General features: G+C 40.0%; 1 protein-coding gene across 1 annotated transcript; it reads right to left on the bottom strand.

Annotated features, from left to right (window-relative positions):
* Positions 1–66: 66 nt before the first annotated feature.
* Positions 67–9678, bottom strand: LOC149713028 (uncharacterized). The gene is made up of 6 exons (XM_089845256.1): positions 4986–9678; positions 4842–4912; positions 1481–1588; positions 861–908; positions 755–790; positions 67–317 (listed from the first exon to the last, which is right to left on the bottom strand). Exons 1-6 carry the CDS (start codon positions 5062–5064, stop codon positions 201–203), a joined length of 459 nt encoding a protein of 152 aa, XP_089701382.1. The 5' UTR covers positions 5065–9678; the 3' UTR covers positions 67–200.
* Between the last annotated feature and the right edge of the window lie 164 nt (positions 9679–9842).

Raw genomic sequence — 9842 nt, 5'->3', positions numbered from 1 at the left:
AAATAGTAATTAAGAAGTTAAATTAAAGGAAAAATTTAATTGAACGATGCACAAATTGTGAAAATATTTTGTTGAAGATCATATGATTTAATTTCAATTAAAGTTAATTACATAATGATTAACACCTATATTTTTTGGGAACTTTAGAAATTCTTTTTCTCAACTCGCGGTTTCTTCACAGAAAGAAAATTTTGCTCAAATCAGGGAAGTGACGTGTGCAGGCGCAGTTGAGGAGTGACGTCACGCCTGGCGCTCCGACGTCGCCTATCATCATCTTCTTCGTCGTCTCCCAGAATCGCGTGTTTGTCCACGCACACCTGAAACGACAAACAGTGACGTAGCAAGACCTCATTCTTGACCCTAGAGGCTAGAAAACGACCCTACACGAACCAACCAATCATAGAACAGGTTTTTGAGGTCAATGGTTAATAGAAAATAGTACTCTACGTTGACGATCCAAACGTTAATTCTTAGTACTAGAGCTGTCATATGAACTAAAGAGTCCTATTTCACGCGTGTTCCCTGTCCCGCAGAGGGGGGGGGTCGACACTTTACTGAGAAATAAAGAGAGGGTTTCTTATATTTCACGGCGCGAGCTAGCTTCAGTGAAGTGTACTTTTTTGGTTTTTATCAGTGAAGTTTTGCTATGGTGCAGGTTAGAGTTTGCATTCCCCATTTAGTTGCCTTTTCACCGTAACAACCCCCGTATCATTGGGTAGAGCGCATCTCACGTCACTAATGTTACTTATAATACCTCGGCTTGATCAAAGGCGGCACTGATAGCTTCCCGCTGCAAAAAAATATTAATTTTTAATTAAATGTGAAACACGTACGCATTATCGTTTTGAAGATGACCTTACATTTTCATTCATGTAAATGCGTTCCGTGGCCAACATACACTCCTTATCCTGAAAGCAAAAGTTACAGGGTATGCGAATTTACAAATTCATATCATATTTTAGCACGAAAGTGGTATTATGTTACACTTTAAAAATATCAAGTTTTTAATATAATGGAACCAAAGTTTCTATTTATAAAATCCATTGAAAAATCACGAAAACTCAGTTTCGATATATCAATAATTTTGTCTTGTCGAGCTTGTTTGTTCGCCCGTTTTATGACATCACTATGACGTGAGGGGGAAAAAAGCGCGGGAATCCTATACGCGGCGTCTCGAGCTTCTCGCCAGTCGCCAGTCTAAACCATAGATATCTAAACTGATAGCGGAGAGAGTGGCACCATCTCGCCTGAAAAAATATATCTGTGACGTCAGTCACGTCACCCAACGGGAAACGTTTTAGCCTTTCATAAAAAGTGGATTTCAAATAATTTCAAATTAAGCATTTTCAAATACATATTGCGGCCAAATAACCAGAAATCGGAGAATTAAAAGCTTGATATTTTTGAATTGACAGAAACTAATTCTCGCTTTTGTTATATAAATCGGAGGTTTATCATTCCCTTTAACTTCCTAACTTACCAATCGTATTTTGGAGTCATCCAGCAGGCAGGCGTCGGCCAAGTATTCCTCCAATGAGATGTCTCGACCGTACGTCACCCGCAAACAATGCAAAGCACGACTCAGAATCTAAACAATAACAACAAGTTGGGAAAGCCAAAATATTACCTCTCCGAGTTTAGATGACTATCACTACCCCTTAAACAACCTAAATATATGCATCTATCGCTTTTTTTAATTCTTTGCAAGTGCAGGAATTGAATTTTAAAATAGTCTATTGTTCAAGCCTTTTCAATATCTCTCAATTGCTGTGGAAACTCTACTCTCTCGCTATACCTCAACCGCATTCTTAGTCTACCAGTATGATTTGTAACATTTGTCCATATCAAAGCTGAATCATACCTCGCCACACAAAAAGCAAATGTGCCCAAATCATGGAAGCCACAACCCAATCACACATAAGCTAGGCTCCCACTTAACCAAAATAATTATTAAACAGTTAAATACTCACAAAGGTTGGCAAAATCAATCTCCTTCAGTAATACGTAAGGCTTAATTATATTATTTGCCGAACAAAATTAATCGAGCAAATCTAACACTTAACTTCTTCCTTCGAAATTCTATCAAAGAATGATTCAACTGTTTAAAAAAAGGTTTTTTTCGCAAATAGGGCGCTATCATATCAACCGCAATTCCGTCATATTTAAAAAAATACATTGCCAACACTTTTTTAGACACAATAGTGGAAGTTTTAGTCTCATTTAAAACATGTAAAACAATTATCTCATCTACAAATAGCTTACACATTTCTTTTTGAACAATATCTACCCGTTTGGATTTTTCTAAAGCAATCTTACCACCAAAATATTTTTTGATATAGAATAAATGTTCTATGTTCTTCATTTTTGAAAATATATTTTTTAGCGTTTGTAATGATTACTCTCTACACCTACACTAATCTAACAAGGAGTATAAATCCACTAGTGGAAGCGGTGTTTTTATTGAAAATATATTTTTTAAGCGTTAAATCTAACTGGGAGTAATATGAAAGGAGTAGAAGCTTATCTGTCTTAGGAAATATGAAATTTTATCTTAACAGTTCGTTAAATCATAAGTTTATAACGAAAAAACGCAGAAGGGGAAAACGAGCAGACAACAACGATTTTTGGGGGTAGAAGTTTAAGAGCGCCATCTGTCGTCCGTGCCAAAGTTGAACTTCCACTCGAAAGGCAATGGGAAAGTGGATAAAATAATGCCATCAGCTACTTAACTGCGTCGATATGTTTAACGACTTGACCCATGACATGCCCTTAACACTGGCTTCTATGAATCCTATTTATTCTTGGATGCTAGGAAACTTGGTAGATGTAACAGTCTGTACCAAGTACCCAAGCATCCTTCAATAAACGCCTGGCAACATTGTGGTACACATGGTACAACTAAAAAATAGGATGTGTATTTATCTTTCGACTCACTCCAAGCCTTTAAGCCCTCAATACAGACGATTTGAAACACTATCGTAATTCCTAGTGTCTCGAATCTCTACGTTCCTGTCCATTATGAACAGTGCTGAGAGAATGATACATCAGAAAGAGCCATTCAAATCGAATTGCCGAAAATATTATCCATATTTTCATTTCATATAACTGAGAAAACAAATTATTATGGTTCTGAGAGGAGCTTCCCATTTTGGTTGTTGTTCTCAAAAATATATCGCAATGCACGGGCCTCGATAGATATTGGAGGCAATGAAGGAAATATATCACAATGCGTGGGCCTTGATAGATACAGGAGGCAATGTAGGAAATATAACGCAATGCACGGGCCTAAAAAGATATAAGAGACAATGTACGAAATATAACGCAATGCACGGGCCTTGATAGATATAGGAGGCAATGATTTAACGACTTCGGTACTTGGGTTTATCTTTAATATTTAAATAAATATAATTATTTTTAATTATTTTAATCGCCAGTAAATAACTTTAAAAATAGTTAAATCGTTTAAAATAAAGTTGTTCCTATTATCTTTCGAAACTTTGCTAATATTGACGTTTAAAGTGAAGGGTACCCCTCTTGCCCGCTTTTTTCAAATTTTGGGGTATATATACGTTTCGTTTCCATTATAATAATAGATAAAAACGCATTCGCGTGAACCTTTGGTGGAAGCCCTGCCATTGGGAGGCTAGACGTTTCTCGTAACCCTAGCCGATCGCCGCGTATATCTTAAAACCAAATAATAGATAAAAACGCATTTGCGTGAACCGATGGTGGAAGCCCTGCCATTGGGAGGCTAGACGTTTCTCGTAACCCTAGCCGATCGCCGCGTATATCTTGGAACCAAACGATGACGGAGGAAAAGAAGCCAGAATGTACTGACTGGCGTCCATGTGGAATGGACAAATGACCTGAAGATGGTGGTGCATTGAAGCTGGTGTCAATGTGGAATTGACGAAGAACAGAAGATGGTGGTGCATAGAACCTGGTGTCAATGTGGAATTGACGAAGAACAGAAGATGATGGTGCATAGAAGCTGGTGTCAAGGTGAAATTGACGAAGAACAGAAGATGGTGGTGCTTGGAAGCTAGCAAGTACAGACTAGTGTCCATGTGGAGTGGACGAAAACCAAAGCTGGTGGTGTTGGAACTCAAGTAGAATAGCCAGAGGAGACAAACCCAAATTTCCGTGAACTGTCAATGCAGTCCGGAAATTGGGAACACGTTTGCTCCGATACGCAAACTGCGAACGCGGTCACGTGGGGCGTGACAGACACACACACAGACACACAGACACACACGCACGTCCGGTGTAATACCTCTCCGTGACATACGTCACTCGGAGAGGTAAAAATAGAATGAAATAATTACCCGTATATTAATGAATGTGACGTGACAATTAATGACAAATATCTAATCTAAAAAGAGCAATAATAGGTTAACTCCCAAATTTGCAACGGGATTGGGAGGAGTACGTATCAAGGAGGTTTCACGAGGCGTCGTGTTATCATAAGTTCATAAGATATGTTCCATAAGTTTGTCACCGGTTACAAACTGGAACTTGTTATGAAGTGACTTATGTAGTTCATAGATTCGAGGTAAAACGACGCCTGGTGAGGCACTGTCAAAGGCTTACTACAGACTAAATAGGACTAGATGGACTGCAAAATTAACCACCGAGTGTAGTCAATTCAATTTACTCGCTTCCGTCGTTCTCCCTCGAACTAGCTCAACTGTAAGTCTCTCAGTTGCATTACCAAGTATAGGTAGTGTAGTCATACTTATGGAAGGAACATATCACTTATAAACTTATGGTGCTTTGTAAAATTATCGTATGATATTACCGGTAAATTACGGACGGTATTTATTAAATTAGCAATTACTTACTCTGTCCGGGACATGTGTCCGTTGACAATCAGCAACGACAAGGGCCGTGTCCGGGTCCGACAAGTCGTAACCTTTACAAGTACAGAGAACGCTCAAAATTAGAGCTCAGCGATGTGTCCCTCGATGTTGTTCATTGGTACTTACGACAAGAGGTGGCCGTTTGGTTATGGCACGAACAATAGCAAATAGCAAAAGCGAAGAAGACAAAGACGCGTGAAGCCATCGTCTTCGTGGATTAAGATTCCTTTCAATTCTAGAATGGGCACGCGCACCGAAGAATAAGACTTTCTTTGGAGATTGGCGTTGAATACCAATACACTAGGAATACCTAATAGCGATGACTAGCGGTGGCAACAATTCTCTCTATGCTTTTTTTTTCGTGTTATTGTTAAGGATGACTAGGGTTAAAGGGTTAAGTGTCAAAGTTTCAACAGTCAACTCGCGATTCTATGAGAGCGCGAGATCTAAATAGACGATAAGTCTTTGATATCAAATTATTATCAGCTCGTGCTAATAGGACATTGAAAGACGATATCGAAGTTCAACTGATACCGATTCCAATATCGAAGTTTAACTGATACCGATTCCAATATCGAAGTTTAACTGATACCGATTCCAATATCGAAGTTTAACTGATAACGATTCCAATATCGAAGTTTAACTGATAACGATTCCAATATCGAAGTTTAACTGATACCGATTCCAATATCGAAGTTTAACTGATACCGATCCCAATATCGAAGTTTTACTGATACCGATTCCAATATCGAAGTTTAACTGATACCGATATCGAAGTTTTACTGATACCGATACCGAAGTTTTACTGATACCGATACCGAAGTTTTACTGGTATCGATATCGAACTTTTAATGATACCGATATCGAACTTTTACTCATACCGATACCGAAGTTTTACTGTATCGATTCCGATATCGAATCTTTGCTGGTACCGATACCGAAGTTTTACTGGTATCCATTCCGATATCGAACCTTTGCTGGTACCGGTACCGAAGTTTTACTGGTATCCATTCCGATATCGAATCTTTGCTGGTACCGATACCGAAGTTTTACTGGTATCCATTCCGATATCGAATCTTTGCTGGTACCGATACCGACTATTTAAACTCAGCGAGATAACCCATTACTAACCCAATTTTACGGATTATTAACCAATTACCCGGTTAATTAACGTCGAATCGATTAAAACAAGTGGGTGATCAAATTAGTGTGTCGTGTTTGGGTTAGTAGGCATTCCAAGTGTTTATGGTGCATGCCTCGATGAGGATTGTTAAGTAGGGCTTCGGACTTGTAATTGGATAATAAGAACTTATCTCCGGAAGCGCCCGCAGTTACAGGCATCCGCTTCCAACAAGGAAACGCCATTCATGACGCGACGATAGAAAAACCGATACACCGTCGATAGAGAGGTTAAGCAATAATTGACGATCTCTCATTTTCAACCGATGAGACAATATTTTAAGTATTTCCAGAAGTAAGATAAGGGACTAGAAGTAAAGAGCTCTAGCATTGGTAATAGATCCTGGCACTAGTGAACAAATTTGAGGATTTTATGCCGCTTCCATCGCGCCTACACTAGAGAGAAAAAAATTGGTCGAGTTCCAAAAACATTTCCTACCCCCTTCCCCTCAACCTAAAGCCGCGGAACACGGACGCGGGTGCTTTAATCTAGTTCGGCCGTCTACCGCCGCGAGCGTCTCACGTTTCGGAGGGGGGGAATTCAGAAACCGCTACCAGAGGGCCAATTGTTGGTGTGTTATCGAGAATATTCACTTTCGACAAGTGAAGAATTTGGTTACCTCGATACTTCTAGTCCCTTATCCCACTTCTGCTGTTATTGATATCAACCATGCAATGAATGTGGTCAAGTTGTGAAATGAACGAATTGTGACAGCGCATAAAGAACTTAAATTCAAACCAACCACTTTCTCAAATACATCATTTCCATGAAAAGTTCAGAACGTAGGGGCTCTATACTTACCAATCGGTCTTCAAGTATTTTAATAATTAAAATCACAAATAATCATCGGGTTAAAATTTACCGACTCATAGACCACCCAGTATAAAGCCCCTCCCACCAACATGTAACGAAAAGTTTAAATTATCTTATTGGCTGACATAAACCCTACGTTTTTGACGACGTTTCTGACGGGGACGGCAAAAAATACCCGTAATTCCTTTTCACCTCTGTCGCTATGACCCGCCGCCTCTTCTTTCATACCCCGCCCCCCGTCCCGTGGAAAGGGGTCCGGGATTTTGACGCGTGCCCACATTACACTGTTCTCCATTCCTCCTTCTAAAATTACATCTATCCCTGATTTATATTTAGATTTGGAATGAGAAATCCTGTGAACTTTGCGATGGGACGGAAATCTTGATTTAAGTGGCATGTTTAAACTTTCAAACGACCATCGCGTATTCATTCCCTCGAGCTCTGCCCCAAGAATTGTTTGGCTTGGGTTAAACGGCCCAGAATTCTTTTCGGTTTTTTGGGAAAGGTATATTTTAATTTCCTATAATTCAGTTCGGTGTTGCATGAAGCCAGCAAAAAAGAATGAATTTTTCTTTCCGAGACGTTTTTTAGTAAAAATCTTTTATTTCAATGGTAACAAAACAGTTGAAAAATGATAATCATGGTAACGATTAGACGCCTCCTTGTAATTAGACATTCGAGAAGTCGTAGCTTAATTCCAGAATACGCTGTCAGATAACAAAGGCTCCAACAAGCCCAAGTAGGCTAAATATTAACTGTTAACAATGGGGTTAAAGTAACGCAATTGCGTGTGACTTCGTAAGAGCAACAAAGTCAAGTAGAAATAACGTATAAAGTGAGGATACAGTAAGGAGAGCGTTGGCGACAATCACGTGTCTCTTTGCCTATTTTGACGTGGTCCATGTACCGTTCTCGGAGCATTCCCAAAATTAATAGCGATTTCCACTGACTGCGCAAGAGCAGAGAGAGTGCACTCCGGGCGAGTTTTCGTCCGACACTGGGGACTCGAGTGCGAAGGTGCTCGAGTATGACGTAGTAGAATGTTAGATCGTGTTCCTTTGACGAAACATTTTCTGACAACACTCGCCAAGGGTGGTGATATCTCACCAACCCTGAGAGTACTCTTGGAGCATCCAGTGGTAATCGCTATTAAAGGCATGTACAATCCGTTATGTATGGGCGTGTCTATAAGACTCAAGAACTATATTTTTTAGTAGTAGTGTTACTATTTCCTGGAGTAGTGATTAGGCTGTCGTCTGCTTGAACGTCTGTTTCTACGGTAGATGCCCATTCTGATAATGCTACGAACTTCACGCATGCTCAGTAGAGCTATATTTGATGGAAGATAAGTTTGATATAGGCCCCGCCCATACATAACGGATTGTACATCCCTTTAAGCACGACCTCCATCTAGATCAACACGCGATCGGATTGTCCGCTACATTCCATTTATTTATAGCTTTAGTTTCTAAGATGCGCACGCGTGTTTTGATCACTGAATCAATATATAATATAACATTAAATCTGTAGACACGTTTAGGCGGGAAACAAAAAATGTTAAAGCATAGCGCGGGTCCAGTGAATTCCCTTTACAAGGGGACTTTCCTCCTGAACTCCAGTTTTGGCTTGGCAATGGCATGAGGCATTTGTGGGCGTGCACTTATAAATCCCGCCCACAAATGCCATTACCAAGACAAACCCGGAGTTCAGGAGGAAAGTCCCCTTGTAGGGGATCCACTGGAGCCGCGCTATGCTGTAACTTAATTGTTCCGGCAAACTCGGAAAATGGGGCGTATTCTAATTATTAATTCAAAGTAATTAGCAATCTGGATTAAATTAAAATGTTTACTGTCTACGCAGGAATGTGTTTCTGAAAGATCTCTCAGTTATAAGCGGGGGGTGAGGTGGGGTGGGGTGGGGGAGTGTTCTTTGGAGGATTTTGAGTCGAAAATGTTCTATGACATTTTCGCCTAACGACCACCGTTTTCAAGTCATGATTGCATGCTCCAATCATAACTTGATAACGGTGTCCCTTGTGGCAATATGTCATACAACATTTTCCACTTAAAATCCTCCAAAGAACATCGTGCCACAGAGATAATGCTAATATCAAAAGTGTATAGATATAAAAACAAAGTACACACTATATTAAGTATTCCCTAGCTGCCTGCTGCTTAAAGGGAGGATGAAATAGAAAATCAAGTAATTTTTTTCTATAGATTATTCTACTAATTATAAGACCAGTCTACATAGTGAAACATCCAGGAAATAGTCTCCGAATGATTTCATGGATAATTTGAAATAAGCCCCTCCGACCAATCGCGTAACGTCCTGCCTTCCTGTTAACAAAATTCTCGTGGCACGCTCTACATCCCGCGCCACGATTGTCACATCGCGCGCAAATTTTATCAAATCTCGCGCTAAGTTTCATTCGACACGGAGTCTGCGTGCCACGAGAATTTTGTTAACAAGAAGGCAGGGCGTTACGCGATTGGTCGGAGGTCCTAATTTCAAATTATCCCTAAAATCTGAACCTAATTGTAATTTTAAAATCATTCGGAGACTGTATTTCCTGAATGTTTTACTATGCAGATTGTTCTTAAAATTAGTAGAAGAATCGAAAAAAAAAATCACTTGGTTTTCCACTTCACCCTCCCTTTAAGTATAGACGACGTGTAAAGTGAAATAAGCAAAGTACGTCCCTCCTCCCGCTCCAATTAACCAACCGCCTACAGGAACTAACTAACCAATCAGATAAAAGAGCCAATTGACGGAAATAGGTTTATAGAAAGTAGTGCGTGCTGCTATCTGGCGATCCAAACGTTCATTTTTGATACTAGAGCTAGCATCCGCTACTAATATATTTATCCTATTCACGGGACGGCTTGTTCCCCTCTGTGCCACGGTTGGACAGCAGTGGGGAAGGTAATCATAGGCCCTTCAGAGGGGGGTCGACACTATTCTGTTGGGGGGGGGGGCGTAAAGGAGTT

This window comes from Phalangium opilio, unplaced genomic scaffold (assembly GCF_054372755.1).
Source record: "Phalangium opilio isolate 3A_F unplaced genomic scaffold, DU_Popi_V2 ptg000009l_1, whole genome shotgun sequence".
Taxonomy (NCBI): Eukaryota; Metazoa; Arthropoda; class Arachnida; order Opiliones; family Phalangiidae; genus Phalangium; species Phalangium opilio.
This window is presented reverse-complemented; position numbering and strand designations above follow the sequence as displayed.

What these genes read in the sequence shown, in the direction of transcription:
- LOC149713028 (XM_089845256.1), bottom strand. Translation starts at nt 5,064, where the DNA reads ATGGCTTCACGCGTCTTTGTCTTCTTCGCTTTTGCTATTTGCTATTGT. An exon ending in GGACACATGTCCCGGACAGA is followed by an intron (nt 1,589 to 4,841) that starts GTAAGTAATTGC and finishes GTTATTGTTTAG; the next exon opens with ATTCTGAGTCGTGCTTTGCA. An exon ending in ATGACTCCAAAATACGATTG is followed by an intron (nt 909 to 1,480) that starts GTAAGTTAGGAA and finishes TTTTGCTTTCAG; the next exon opens with GATAAGGAGTGTATGTTGGC.